Below are 15,597 nucleotides of genomic sequence, written 5' to 3'. Positions count from 1 at the left end.
GTCTGCTTCTCCCTCTCACCCTCTCCTCTCTCATGCTCTCTCTCAAATAAACAAAATCTTTTAAAAAAGATAAAATTTAAGATCTTTAGATAATAATAGGAGAGAGCTAGACAACAATGGTAGGTAAAGGGAACAGATATATACCACTCTATGTGTGGATTGTTATGAATTAAATAAGGGAAAAGGTAATTAAAATTATCCCTTTCTTGTTTTGAGTGAGGAATGGAGGGGGCAAAAAGTCCCACCAACACCATCCATTTCATTCAGTTTGGTTCTAAATTCTTAGACATTTTAAGAAATATAAGAATTAGTAATATGTCATAAATCTTAAATTGTCTTTATTTTTAAATTTCTTTTTAAAGACTTTATTTATTTATTTGACAGAGATCACAATCAGGCAGAGAGGCAGGCAGAGAGAGAGGGGGAAGCAGGCTCCCTGCTGAGCAAAGAGCTCAATGCGGGGCTTGATCCCAGGACCCTGAGACCATGACCTGAGCTGAAGGCAGTGGCTTAACCCACTGAGCCACTCAGATGTCCCAAAATTGATTGTCTTTAAAACCATCACTTGTTTTAGTTTATAGCATGAAACATGAAAATTTGAGATGTTTGCATATTCTCTATAATAATCTATACTCTAGTCTTCTTTATGTTGCATAAAATGGGTAGATATTTATATGGAAAACAGGGTAATATCCTAGCGAGAAGTACACAAACTTAGATTTGAAAATTTCCTCCTTCTCTCGGTCAGATGGTCTGCGACAAGATGCTAGTCTCCACTTTCTCTCCAAAGGAAATGAGCCTTCCTTGTAGAGTTGTAGAGAAAGTGATAATATAGATTAAGTGCTTATAAGGTATGGTATCAGGTAGTAGGTGCTCAAAAAATACTCTTTGCAATTCCCACTCATACTTATGTCAAGAAGAGCTTTATAATCTTAAAAGCTTGGCAGCCAGAAAGCAGATTCCCTCCAGTATTAAACTCCACTATCTCCAAATGGTGTCGAAGAAAACCGAGGCCAGAGTAATGCCCACAAGAAACAGATTCTAGACAGTCTTTCCACCTAAAGTGAATTCTGCTAGATGAGATGTACAATCACCTTCCCGACATATTAAGATAAGGCAGAAACAAAGAGCAGTTTATAGTTCACTCTGTTTATGTGCAAAACTCTAACACCTATGCTATAAATAATTAATGGCTTATTTTGAAAACCCAAAGGTCATTTTTGAAGCCAGCTGTCTTTTCCATGCAGTATGGCACTGGACTATGGATGGGGCTTCCAAATTTCATACTGAGCTGCAAAACAACTCTGGTCTAGTCTACCTCCGTACCAACACTCCTCTACTATTATCCTCTAAGTACTGGCAACAAACTGGTGGCCCATGGTCAACTGACACTGTATGGCCCGAAGACCCTATCTGCTCTGGCTCACTCAGATATATATATATTTTTAATTAGCTGTCAACATTTTAATAGTAGGAGATAAAATGCAAACATCCAGAATTCTGGCTTCGCTTGAGAAACTGGAAGAGTTAGAAACTGTCTATAAATTCTCATATGGCAAGAATATATCTGGGCTAAGAAGTGACTGTCTTCTTTGATTGGAATATGAACTCCCCAACTTGCCAGTCTCCACCACTCTCTGCTGCCTTGGACCCTGTCTGCTGCTCTCATTTGCATAAGTAAAATAATACACCTCAACTGGCCCAGCAGGGGTCTGCCCTGTCCAGCTCTGCTCAAGGCTTTTGACTTCAAAGCTGCATACCGATCTCAGGAGTGATAGCAAAACAAAGGATGAGAGGAAAACAATGCAACAGGCATTAACTAATTATTAACCATTTCCAAAGAGTACACAGAACAGATCTCCGAATGGGAGACTCCATATGTAAAATGTGAGCCACAGTGCCTGGCACAGGGTAAGTGCTTGATAAATATTAGCTGGCATTATAACTAGTATTATTATTTCACTGTACTCTATTGGACACTGCAAGGATAATTCCAGAATGTAAACAGGTGATGAGATAAGAAATTTTTGAAAATTAGGAAGGAGGGATGCCTGCATGGCTCAGATGGTTAGGTGTCTGCCCCTGGAGTCCTGGGATGAAGCCTGGCACTGAGCTCCCTGCCCAGCAGGGAGTCTGCTTCTCCCTCTGCTCCTCCCTCGGTTCCTGCTCTCTCTCTCTCAAATAAATTAATAAACTATTTTTTAAAAATGTAAAAGAAACTAACAATGAACAGTACTACAGAATAAGAGTCATCATTACAGAGGACTTGCTGTGTCCAGCCACATGCTTGGGGTACTACAGATATCATCTCTGCATCCTCACGGTCATGGGCACTATAGATGCTATTATTATCCCCATTTTATAGATGACGTGTATAGACCGATAAGACAATCTGTAAGTAATGTTTACTGCGCTGAAGCAAAGTCTTAGAAACTTTTTCTCGAAGCTAACAGTATTTCAATGAAGGTAACTTATGTTATTACGGTCAGATCATGGGTGATGTTTTGTTTTGTCTTGGTTTTCCAAACTCTTCAGTATTTTACATTCTATTGACTTTTAAAGAAAATAGATACATCTTTAGAAATACCTCTTGTTTTATCTTTGCCAGAGCTCTCTTATCTTAGAGTAAAACACTGAGAGTTCTTTATAAAACAATAAAATGGAGGGGGAGCGATAACATTTACTAGGTGATGACCAAGAGCCAGGCACTGTAAGAGTTGATTTATCTGCATTATATTTCATCCTTACCTAAAGCCTATGAGTTCAGATATATTTTTCTCCACTCCCTGAAGAAGGAAACAGAGACTCTGAGGTTGCACTGAGCTTGCCAAAGAGTTAAACTGTTGGGATTGAAACACATCTACAATATCTGGGCTCTCTCTCCACTGTATCTCCCCCCAATTATCAACTGTGCCTTTTCTAACAAAGATATAAAAGTATGGATTCAATCTAATGTGTATGGGGAAAAAGGAACTTCATTTTCAGAAAGCGGTGATAAACACCAGAGAGGAAAGGAAAGGTGTGAGCCTCCTGTTATCTCGGTGCCAGTTCTGGCTTGATCTCTAGCAGAGCACTAATCTCAGAACTGCCACATGTATGCAGCAGCGCTGAGAAGAATGCCCCTTCAGACACCAGCAGATCGTACTCTTGGGCCTTATTGCCTTTTTTTTTTTTTCCAAAAAAGTCTTTAGAGCTCATCTATTCAGTACTGCCATGATTCCTGTCATCTTAAATACTTTAAAAGGATGCGTGCCCACCCAGCTCTGAAACATTTCATAGGAACAAGGATTAAAAAAATTCCACTGGCAACCAATACTTAGGCTTAACCTCTCATGCTAGGAAGTGTTCCAATGTCTTCAATCTGTTGACCTCACTTCAAGTGAAATTCCTGGGCAAAACAGGAAGCAGCCTGGTAATCAGTCCCCAGAGGGCAGCATTTCGTATTCCCAAACAGACCTAAGTATTAGTTTGGAATTACTCTCCTGAAACCTTCACTCACTCATTTATTACTATGTTACTGCTTCCCTTGTATCTTCAAACAATAAAGATCCAAAATGCACAAAACCTGTACAAAAAAAGACCAAAAAGACCAACTTTTGGATATACGACTCAGGACTGCACTAAATTGCTGATTCATGTTCATCTTGGGATGAGCTAAGAACTTTGGATTTTTTTCACCTGGTTACTAAGCATCTTAACATCATGCGATTTGTTCTCTTCCTTCAGTAAAACTGCACATCTCCTTTTTGAAATGCTTTCTTTTGGTTTTATGACACCCTGTTAGTCTTTTAAAATCCAAATAGTCACTGATTAACAATTCATCCAGAAAACACTTATTTTTCTTTCTTTTTTTTTTTTAAGATTTTATTTATTTATTTGACAGAGATCACAAGTAGGCAGAGAGGCAGGCCGTGAAAGAAAGGGGCAAGCAGGCTCCCTGCAGAGGAGAGAGCCCGACGCAGAACTCGATCCCAGGACCCTGAGATCATGACCTGAGCTGAAGGCAGAGGCTTAACCCACTGACCCACCCAGGCGCCCCAAAAACATTTATCTTTTAAAAATATTTAATTTATTTATTTGAGAGAGAGAGAGGGCACGAGCAGGGAAAGGGGCAGAGGGAGAGGGAGAAACAAGACTCCCCACCGAGCAGGGAGCCTGATGCAGTAGTCAATCCCAGGACCCTGGGATCATGACCTGAGCTGAAGGCAGACGCTTAACAGAATGAACCACTCAGGCGCCCCTCATTCAGAAAACATTTAAAGACCACTTACTCTAAACCAAGCACTGTGATAGTCTCTGGAGAGACAAAACTAAGATCCCTGTCTTTGAGGAGCTAAAGGTCTAAATGTGGAGATAAAGATATAAACAGATGATTTTCATACACTGTTTTCAGTGTTTTCGCAGAGGTATGAACCCGTGTTGTGAAAGGTTGGCGGGGACTGAGAAAAGACTGCTTTGAGGTGACACTCAGGCAGAATCATTAAGGATCGGGAGGAGTTAACCAAGCGTTGGAAGGAAGTCATTCCAGGCATGTTTGGTTAATTGCGAGAGCAAAAGGTTCCTGTGGGAAGGCGGTAGAAATTGAGAACGGAGAGGTGGGTTTAGCATCTCTCTCTGCGGATGAGCTATTTAGTGATGGGTATGAAATGTAATGATGATTATTTTTAGTGCATCTATCAACTTTTTGATAAGGATGACTTGGTCCTAAACTGAATTTTAAAGAATGTAATTTTTCAAATTGCTGTGGTTGATACTAATTATTTTTAATAACGACCTTCCAAATACTTTACATCCATACAGTATTACAATCTATAAGAATTTATTTTGCTAATGAAATGTCATGCCTGCTTCTTCATATTAACCACAGAACACCAATAAAGCAAACTCCAGGAACGCTAACCACCACAGGACTACCATCCTCGGACTACCCTTGAGTGCATGGAAAACACATTGCTACTCCTGAATCACTTAGCCATAAATGGTGAGAAAGTCCATTTCTATCTTTAGTCTATTAAAAGAGGGCATTGGCACATCACAATTGATTTTCAAGAAATGGAGAGAAGTGGTTTAAAAAAAAAATGAATAAGATGGGAAGAGTGAGTCCCGGCATGTCCTGTGTGCCCAGGCACAGCAAGACAGAGGAACAAGCTGCTCCCTAAGAACAGTTATTCTGTAATACCAGTTCTTCCATTTGACCCAAGAAATGATAGCATTCCTCTGACAATATTTCGCAGGCTAGTATCAGTCTTTAAGCAGCTGGATTTCTCCTGCCAAAAAGTATCAGGATAGAGAGCACACTAGTCTTGAACAATAGTAGAACTGAAGGACAGGGTGCCTGGCTGGCTCAGTGGGTTAAGCCTCTGCCTTCAGCTCAGGTCATGATCTCAGGGTCCTGGGATCAAGCCCCGCATCGGGCTCTCTGCTCAGCAGGGAGCCTGCTCCCCCCGCTTCTCTCTCTGCCCATTTGTGATCTCTCTGTCATAAATAAATAAAAACTCAAAAAAAAAAAAAAAAAAAAAGAACTGCAGGGAAAAAATGAGTTTAAGTGTCACAGTGACTTTTCATTAAATTAAAGCTTTCAAACAACATTCATTCATTCATTCATTTAAAAAAAAAGTAGGCTCCTTGGGGTGCCTGGGTGGCTCAGTGGGTTAAAGCCTCTGCCTTCGGCTCGGGTCATGGTCTCAGGGTCCTGGGATCGAGCCCTACATTGGGTTCTCTGTTCGGCGGGGAGCCTGCTTCCACCTCTCTCTCTCTGCCTGCCTCTCTGACTACTTGTGATCTGTCTGTCAAATAAATAAATAAAAATCTTTAAAAAAAAAAAAAAAGTAGGCTCCGTACCCAACATGGGGCTTAAACTCACAACCCTGAGATTAAGAGTCATATGCTCTATGGAATGAGCCAGCCAGCCAGACACCCCTCAAACAATATTTAAAAGAAGAATTAAAGAAATACAGCTAGAGTAGACAGGTTCTTAGGGAAAATCAAAGATGAAAAGATGTTAATTAAGGGATAAGAGATAAATGTTTTCCCTTAAAAACGAACCCTAATGATATTTTATCCTTATATTACAATTAGTAATAATAAGCCTTGGTAAGAATATTTGTCACTTTTGGGGCGCCTGGGTGGCTCAGTGGGTTAAGCCGCTGCCTTTGGCTCAGGTCATGATCTCCGGGTCCTGGGATCGAGTCCCACATCGGGCTCTCTGCTCAGCAGGGAGCCTGCTTCCCTTCCTCTCTCTCTGCCTGCCTCTCTGCCTACTTGTGATCTCTCTCTGTCAAATAAATAAATAAAATCTTAAAAAAAAAAAAAAGAATATTTGTCACTTTTAAAAATAAGACTATGATAGGGGCACCTGGGTGGCTTAGTTGACTAAGTGTCGGCCTTCAGCTCAGATCATGATCCCAGCATCCTGGGATTGAGCCCCACATTGGGCTCCCAGCTTGGCTGGAAGCCTGCTTCTTCCTCTGCCCCTCCCCCCTGCTTATGCACAAGTGCGCAGCTCTCTCTCTCTCAAATAAATAAATAAAATCTTAAAAAAAAAAAAAGAATATGATAGAAATAGATATACCTGAACACGCTACAATATACCACGACATAAGAAATACATAAAATCTTTCAAGGAAGCTCAATTATTTTATCTTGGAAGAGGAAACGATGAACCTGTCTTAGAAAGTGAATGTTAGATTGATTTTTTAAAATCTTTTACCTGATTTAGATAATTTAGGCACTTTTCAAGACACCAAAGGCAACAAATGCAAGATTTCAGCACACATCGAGCACAAGCATTTTCCTGGGAAGGACAAAAATTTGAAATAATTAAAAACCAAAGAGTCAGATGATCATACAGAAAATTCCAAATGTTAGAAAAATAAATAAAAGTTAAAAAAAAAATCAAAACCTATGTTTCAAGGCCTCTACACCCACACCCTCTTTTCCCTCAAAATGTAATAGCTGAATTAGTTTTAATCAATTTAATTCAACAGCTAGTTAGTACCTACTGCATATAAGATAGAGTAAGGTATCTAAGACCAGAGAGGAACTTATACTACTGTAGAAGAAAAAAAAATGCTAAATATAAAAAAAAGGTTAGAATCAGAATATGCAGTAGATCCTAGTGTGATGAGAGTGGAACACAGAGATGACATCATCAAAGAGAAAGAGTAATCAGGGAAGGCTTCTGGGAAGAGGTGTCATGTGAGCCAACCTGTGTTGAAATGCATGTTATCTCCATAGTCAGGGACAGGGAGCAGGCTCCAAGGAGGAGGGTGTGAGTCAACACAGAGGAAGAAAAGCAAGGGGTACTTTGCCAAACCAGTGATATGATGGATTTGCCAGAGCATATAGAGAGCAAGAATAGGGGATAAGGCAGAAGGGCTGGATTCTGTTTGCAGGGATTTTGAAGAAAATATTCACAGCTGTGGACTTAACATCACTGGGAGCTTTATACATGCAGAGCTGAGGTCTGGAGTGTGACAACCACAGAAAGCCCAAAAATGTTTTTTCTCCTTACCTTTCCTTTGAGCTGACTGTGCATGTACATAAGGATCATTCGTGGAATTTTGACTAATGTGATAATGAAAGATCCTTTTGCCACCGTACCCAGGTGATAACGAATAAGGCGATTCACTGATGCCAAAATAGGTGTAAATGGCAAATTCCTTTTATCCCTATTTAAAAAGTAACCAAAAAGACAGTTAAAACAAAGCCCAAGTACAGGAATGGTTTAAGCCCAATGCAGTGAAAAAAATCAGTTCATCTAAAAAAATTCTAGCTTTGTGGCAAAATGGCAAAGTAATATATAGCTAATACAGATGCTACTGATGTACCAAATAAAATTAATGCTTCATTTCTCTATGGTAGTTTCTTGGGGTTCTTAGGCTCTAAGACTTTAAGTAAAATGAAACTGTGCTTTGAAAGCTTTTCCTCATAAATACTTACGGAATTAAATATACAACCAAATGTACAACCAAAAAATGGAACTTAAAAAAAATGTTTAGGGTGACAATCAGTTAGGCGTCCAGCTCTTGGTTTCAGCTCGAGTCCTCATCTCAAAGGCTGTGAATCAAGCCACATGTTGGTTCCATGCTCAGTGTGGAATCTGCTTAAGACTCTCTCTCCCTCTGCCCCTCCCTCCCTGCTCTCTCTCCCCCAAATAAATACATAAATCTTAAAAAAAAAAAAAAAAGATGTTCAATCTAGACCTGGTACCTCATTGTAATAGAAAATTGTAAGGCTTACAGCTTATATTCAGCTCTGAAGTTAGGAAAGGGAGTCACAATACTTATTGTGATCCAAACAAATTAAAAAGGTGTGTTATCCTTTGACAGATCTTTAAGTTTGTTTTTTTTTTAAAGATTATTTATTTTAGAGTAAGAGCACAAATGTGAACGGCAGAGGAAGAAAGAAGGAGCGAGAATCTTAGGCAGATTCTACGTGACGTAGGGCTCCATCTCACGACCACGAAGACCATGACCTGAGCCAAAACCAAGAGTCAGAGGTTTCACTGACTGCACCACCCAGGGGCCCCAATGGAAAAAGAACAAAAGACAGTATAAGATTTATTCTTCTGCTAAATATAATTGCAGTGATATCATGACCTGCTGTTCTGATTAATTTTTTTGAGGAACTTAAAGAAAAGTATAAAGATTAAAGTAATAATCTCCCATGTTCCTACTGCCCAGAATTATCAGGTATAACATTTTGTCATATTCACTTCCAACCGCTTTTTAAAGACATGAAACGGTGTGCCTGGGTGGCTCAGTCGTTAGGCATCTGCCTCTGGCTCAGGTCATAATCCCAGGGTCTTGAGATCGAGCCCCACATCAGGATCTCTGCTTGGTGGGAAGCCTACTTCTCCCTCTCCCACTCCCCCTGCTTGTGTTCCCTCTCTCACTGTGTCTCTCTCTGTCAAATAAATTTAAAAAAAAAAATTAAAAAATTAAATTAAAATTAATTTTAAAAAAATTAAAAATTAAAAAAAAAAAGAAAAGAAAAGACATGAAACTCTTACAGTCTCACCTTCATGTCCTTCAGACACAATCCCTTAGATGATCTTAAGTTTTCTGACGAATATAAATTCTCACCTAGTAAAATAGTATGTTACCACGGCCCCCGCCACAGTCATCTGCTGACAGGCCAGGATGAATTCGCTGATCCATATCAGGCCCACCGCGTGGAACCACCACATGTACTGCAGAGGCCCAGAAACTCTGAACTCCACAAAGCCTTGCTCATTCTGAACAGCACTGCCTAGGAGAATATCAAGGAAGGAAGAGAGAAGCACATACAGCACAAGCTAAGAAATAGGGCTATTCAATGTAAGGCATTATTAATCTAATTCCCAACGACAGCCCCCTCCCACCCCCTCCACCCCTCTAATGCCCCCCCCCATTCCCCCAAACCACCGACTTTATGATCATGGTGCTACTGAATTAGGAGACAAAAATAATTATCACTTGAAAAGCTGTGAAGCCAGACATTATACAATGAAGCATTTTGTTTTCCCTGAAGGCATCATATAGTTTTTAAAAGGTCTTCTATTTGAATACAGTCCTTTACCACATCGGTTAATTTAGGCATGAATTTTCAAACACTTTCTTTCTTTTTTTTTCAGAGCTATTTATGACTCATCCAATAATTACAGACCTAAATCATTAGCAATGGATGGGAATTCATATTATTTTCAATTGGTGAATGTTGCTGAATGGCCAGAGAGGTCACATACAAGCCTACGATCCTTATGCCACTCCTCACCATTAATTCCATTTAGGGGTCACTTTTGATATGAAGTGTGGTTGCAAGCAAGTCTGAGACTCTAACTATGAATGGTATCAACTCTACTTAGGTTCAGATCTTTTGCAAACTAGAAAATCCCAAGGAAGCAAGATGATCTTTGGCTGTAACTGGGGTTTAAGGCAACCCCACAGCCACCCTGCATTCATCTGTTTGTCTGAGAATGATTCCAAATGTGTGAATCAGTCCTGGAGTATACTTCAAAGCCATGACCTGGTTTAGACCGACTCTGCTAGGATGATGTAAAAATCACACACAGGGAATGGGTTGGTGAAGGGCTGTGACCACTACTAGTTCTGAGGGCGATCAGACCTCAGTCATAAATGACTGAGAATTATACCTTAAGCTTTAAAATAATTTAACACGGATCAGATTCATCACCAAGAGAAAGAAGCAGCAGGTCTTCTTACCAGCGGTGCCAAGAAAAAGAAGTGTCATGATCCAGTATGCCCAAAATAAGACAAGAGCAAAGAAAGTCCAAAAGGGTTGGAAGACTAGCAGTGGCAAGTGAATGAAGACCTTGCCAGCCACGTGGAACAGGGCGATGGTGAGAGCAACGCGCTTACGCATGACCAGCATGATCAGGAACAAGATAACCTGTGTCCAGAGAAGGCAGAGAAAGGCTCCCATTAGCGTCTTGGGCAGTGAACACAGGAACCGAACAATGGAGGACATTTTTAACATAACCCTTCCTTTCAAATGGGGGGAAGGACTATTATTCTCTGAATCCCCAAAATACTTTATCAGTCTTGCGGCACTTAGCACTCTCGTTTGTACGCTGAAAATATCCTTAAAGCTAAACATAAAAGGATTTCTCAATTAATAAATCCTAGAATTCTCCTACTTTACTTTTCTACTCATTACGAATCAAAATGGGCTGTTTATCAGTTGGGATGAGGCTCTGAATTTATCTGGATAGATACACACCTGTCACTCTGAAAACAGGGGAGAAGACAATACACCCTGATTATGAAATCAGAGGCCGTATTTGTGCCTCACCTCCTTTATTGGACCAAGAGCCCCTACACAGCAGGGTTGATGTCAAATTCCCTGCCTTGCATACCCTCACTCGGCCCTGGGTGAGGGTGGGTGAAGGATACTTTAAATTAAAAAAAAAAAAAAAAAAAAGAGAGAGAGACAAGAAGAAGAATTGTACTTAAAGATGATTAATACATATTTAGATAATAGTAACAAACAAATACCTTTTGGGACCAATGGTTTTGTGTGGCTTTTTTAATTTTTAAAGCTCAATTAAAAGCTTGGGATTGGTCTGAGAAGTGTCTGAGATTTTTTTTTTCCTTTTATCACTGAGGAGAAGATGAACTGAAGATATGAGTACAGATTATTTAACCACATGTTCATTGGTAATTTACTGTAGAGTGCCTAGACAGCAGGGCTCACCGACTTGGAATAATGTTGTTAAAAGTTGAAAAGGCAAAAACGGGAAAATAATTAGTGAACAAGCAAAAGAAATGATATGAAGTGGTGTGTTTCTTAACATACTTTAGGAAAGAAAACTATTTTTAGGGGCCCCTGGGTGGCTCCGTTGGTTAAGCGGCTGCCTTGGGCCCAGGTGATGATCCCAGGGTTCTGGGATCAAACCCCTCATCGGGCTCCTTGCTCAGCAGGGAGCCTGCTTCTCCATCTTGTCCCCACTTGTTTTCTCTCTCACTATCTCTGTCTCTGTCTCTTTCAAATAAATAAATTAATTAATTTAAAAAGAAAAAGGAAACTTTTAAAAAAGGAATTATATTATGACAGTAAGATAACATGTTCTTACAAATGATAATGTAAATATTCTAGGCGAAACTCCTCTCGTAACAGGCAGGCAGTGCAGAATAAAAGGTTGCATCAAATAACACTCATCAATTAGGGGAGCCTTCTGAACACTTTTTAGTGTCCCACACCGTGGGACAGAGATTTTCTCTCATGGAGGTCAGGGTGAGGCATGCAATAGCTGGAAGTGAGGTTCTGCTCCATTCATGATCCCTGTAAAGAAAAATGTAAACCTGAAGGATCCCCCCAAGCCCCTACTCACTGTGAACACTGTGGCTGAAATGGCATAGATGAGGAGGGCCCGAAGATTGTCTTCAGCTATTTGAAGCTGCTCAGGAATCACAGTTTCTTTGGGAGACCTTCTTTGCTTTGCATACAGCCACCACAGTACCCCTGTGCCACCTGGGTTCAAAAACCAATTGTTTTGGAAATAAGTAGCACGAGAAAATGCATAACATAAATCTGCCCTTTCCTGGATCTTTCCTACGCATCACTGTGGGACTGACACAGCAACAATCTATTTGGCTCGGGGTGGGGGGGTATGTGGCTGTAACTTTTGCGGACGTAAGGGGAGCTCCAATTACTCCTTTCTCATCGTTCACACTAAGTACTCAGACATATTCCAGCGTATCAAATAAATGTCCTTCAGCCATATTTATTATTTTTTAAAGATTTTATTTATTTATTTGACAGACAGAGAAAAAGCACAAGTAGGCAGAGCAGCAGGCAGAGGGAGAGGGAGAAGCAGGCTCTCTGTGGAGTAGGGTGCCTGATGTGGGACTCGATCCCAGGACCCTGGGATCATGACCTGAGCTGAAGGCAGCACTTAACCGACTGAGCCACCCACGCACCCAGCCATATTTATTATTGACACTGAAGCTCAGAGAGAGCCAGCAAAGACAGGTACCCCTGAGAGGAAGTGGTCATGAAGAGAGAGTCAGAGCCTGTTGGGACCTGAGGAGCTTGTAGGAAGCAAGTAAGGGTCACAGAAATCAGTAATGAAGCTGAGGACTGAGGAAAGGAAAGATCCTCTTTGTTGTGCTATCACAGTAACCCCAGTGCCTCCTGTGGAAACAGTCATGCAGTTGATACAGTATTTGTACAATGAGCAAATGAAGATGAAAGGAGTAATTCCCACCAAAAGCAGGAACAAAGATAGGAGATCTTTGATAGCTTGCTAGCAGTGTGTACTAGGATGGGAGTTTTTCTCCCTGTCACTGATTCAGAGATCCCAAGAGCTAAACTGTAGAGGGGGGCAAACTCTCCACCACATGAGCACTGTATCAGACACCTTCATTCTGAGTGCTCAGAGCATCGACTGTTCTAGGTGCTGGGGACAGAGCTGTGAACAAAACCAAGTCCCCACTCTCCCCCCTCATGGAGCTTAAATAGTCGTAAGGAAACAAAACAAATAAGGAAATAAGTAAAAATAGAGTATATGACGTCTAAAGAAAAATGTAACCTCTTAATAGGGATAGAAAGTGCTGGGGTTGGGAAAGCATTGTAATAGGATGGGTAAGCAAGATCTCACTGGTGAGTTGGTATCTGAGCAAAAGAATCAAAGACAGGCCAAAAGCAATCTATAAAATTATCTAAGAAAAGGATGTTGCAGGCAAGGGTAATAGCAAATTCTAAGATGCTGAGGTGGGACCCCCACGTGGCAGGAGAGAAAGGAGGCCACCATGGCTAAGCAACAGCAAGGAGCAGTAAAAGCTGTGGGCAGAGGGGCTCTAGGGGCCAGATCCTAGTGGAAGGCCTTGTAGGCTACAGCAAGAAAATGGAAGATTCAGAATAAAGATGTGTATGTGTCAGCAGACAAGATAAATGCCTGGGAGAGGAGAAATTGGGCTCAGAGATATGCAAATCAACCTGATCCCCACCTGCACTCAAGTAAACAGTGAAGAGTGTCAAAGGGAAATGCCACCCCTGCCTGGTGGCAAGCAGTGAGCATGAATTTTTTTTCCATTGAAGATGAATAAACAAATTTAAAACAACCACGAGTCTATGAAAAACATTTGAAAAAGGGAAGTACTTCCATTTTGAAATCTTTTTTTTTTTTTAAGATTTTTATTTATTTATTTTGAGAGAGAGAGAGAGAGAGAGAGAGAGAAAGAGCATGACAGGGGAGGTCAGAGGACTCCCCATGGAGCTGGGAGCCCAATGTGGGACTTGATCCCAGGACCCTGGGACCATGACCTGAGCAGAAGGCAGTTGCTTAACCAACTGAGCCACCCAGGCGCCCCCGAAATCTTTTTTATTTTTATTTTTTTCAAAGCTTTTATTTATTTACTTGAAACACACACACACACACAGAGAGAGAGAAAGAGCACAAGCAGGGGGAGTGGCAGGCAGAGGGAGAAGCAGGCAGCCCAATGTGGGACTTGATCTAAGAACCCCGGGATCATGACCTGAGCCGAAGGCAGACGCTTAACCACCTGAGCCACCCAGGCGCCCCTTCCATTTTGAAATCTTAAAGAAAACTGTCATAGCCTCAAAAAATGAAGTAAAATATGTTCTCTACAAATAGGAATAGAAGTTATGAGGGAAACGGCTGCCTGGCTGGCTCAGTTGGTGGAGCGTGTAACTCTTAATCTTGGGGTTGTGAGTTTGAGCCCCATGTTAGGTGTAGAGATTACTGGAAAATTTTTAAAATCTTGGGCACCTGGGAGGCTCAGTGGGTTAAAGCCTCTGCCTTCAGCTCAGGTAATGATCCTAGGGTCCTGGGATAGAGACCTGCATCAGGCTCTCTGCTCGTGGGGAGCTTGCTTCCTTTTTCTCTCTCTCTGTCTGCCTGCCTCTCTGCCTGCTTGTGATCTCTGTCTTTCAAATAAATAAATAAAATCTTAAAAAATTTTTTTTAAACCTTTAAAAACATTATGAGAGAAAGACAAAAAGAATTGAGAAAGACAGAATAAAAACAGAAAAGAAAACAGAACGAGATAATAAAGGAGACATCAAGGAAGATACCGTTCCTAACAGCCACAGAAGATACCACTTATTAAACATGTAAATTTGTGTTAGGAAGTGCAAAACCGACGCGAACAAATTGAAGCACCACAATGCTATTAAGCAAGTATTAAAAGTCCCACTTTTTAAGTGATAAAATTGAAATTCAGGAAGGTTAAATAACGTGCCAATTGTCACTCACCTAGTTAAGTGGCAGAGCTGGAATTCAGATCTAGTTTTTTTATAAAAATGATCCATCTGCTATAAACTGAATGTTTGTGACCCCTTAAAACTCATATACTCAAGTCCTCCTTCTTAGATGGTATTTAAAGGTGGGTCTTTGGAAGATGATGAGATCATGAGGGTGAAGCCCTCACAAATGAGATCAGTGCCCTTATAGCACAGCTGTCAGAGAGCTCCTCCCCACTTGCACCATGTGAGAAAATAACGAGATGATGGCTGGATGCAGGAACCCAGCCCTCACCGGATAAATGAAGCTGCTGGCACCTTGGCTTTGGCCTTCTGAACCTACAGAACTGTAAGAAGTAAACGTTTGTTGTTGATAAGGCATCCAGTCGATGGTAGTTTGTCACAGCAGCCCAAAGTGACTAAGAAACAGAAATTAGATACGATGGTGACACACGCTGAAGTAAAAAGAAAGATGGCTGGATGAAGGAAGGACTGGAATAACAAAGTGAGGAGGTCAAGTAAAGAAGTGACAGTGAGGAAAACGAAATCAGTGATCTGGAAGGTACACTTGAAGAGCTCCTTCTGAGTGTAAAGAATGTGATAAAGGATTCAAACGATAATGTAGAAGAGTGAAGAATGATGTGAAGAGGAAAACCACTGACACAGAAACAGTACTCAAATACAGAAATAAGACAACTTTTCAAGTTGGAAAAGACACACCCCCGCCACCCCAAAAAAGAGATCATAGGCAAACCTAGTTAAGATTCAGAATCAGGGGCGCCTGCGTGGCTCAGTGGGTTGAGCCTCTGCCTTCGGCTCGGGTCATGGTCTCAGGGTCCTGGGATCGAGCCCCGCATCGGGCTCTCTGCTCAGCACTGAGCCTGCTTCCTC

The 15,597-nt window shown here is 41.1% G+C and overlaps 1 protein-coding gene across 3 annotated transcripts in view; it reads right to left on the bottom strand.

Moving 5' to 3' along the window:
- The window catches only part of SLC44A1 (solute carrier family 44 member 1), a 203,236-nt gene that overhangs the window by 68,240 nt on the left and 119,399 nt on the right, over positions 1-15,597 (bottom strand). For all 3 annotated transcript variants that reach the window (XM_047699922.1, XM_047699921.1, XM_047699920.1), the window contains exons 8-12: positions 11,834-11,973; positions 10,206-10,392; positions 9,087-9,252; positions 7,514-7,670; positions 6,710-6,793 (exon numbers count right to left, since the gene is read on the bottom strand). In XM_047699922.1, the coding sequence (XP_047555878.1) occupies positions 6,710-6,793; positions 7,514-7,670; positions 9,087-9,252; positions 10,206-10,392; positions 11,834-11,973 (734 nt within the window). The remainder of the gene's footprint in view (positions 1-6,709; positions 6,794-7,513; positions 7,671-9,086; positions 9,253-10,205; positions 10,393-11,833; positions 11,974-15,597) is intronic.

The sequence above is a fragment of the Lutra lutra genome, chromosome 13, assembly GCF_902655055.1.
Source record: "Lutra lutra chromosome 13, mLutLut1.2, whole genome shotgun sequence".
Lineage (NCBI taxonomy): Eukaryota > Metazoa > Chordata > Mammalia > Carnivora > Mustelidae > Lutra > Lutra lutra.
Note: the sequence above shows the minus strand (reverse complement) of the source record. Positions and strands in the feature narration are given on the sequence as shown.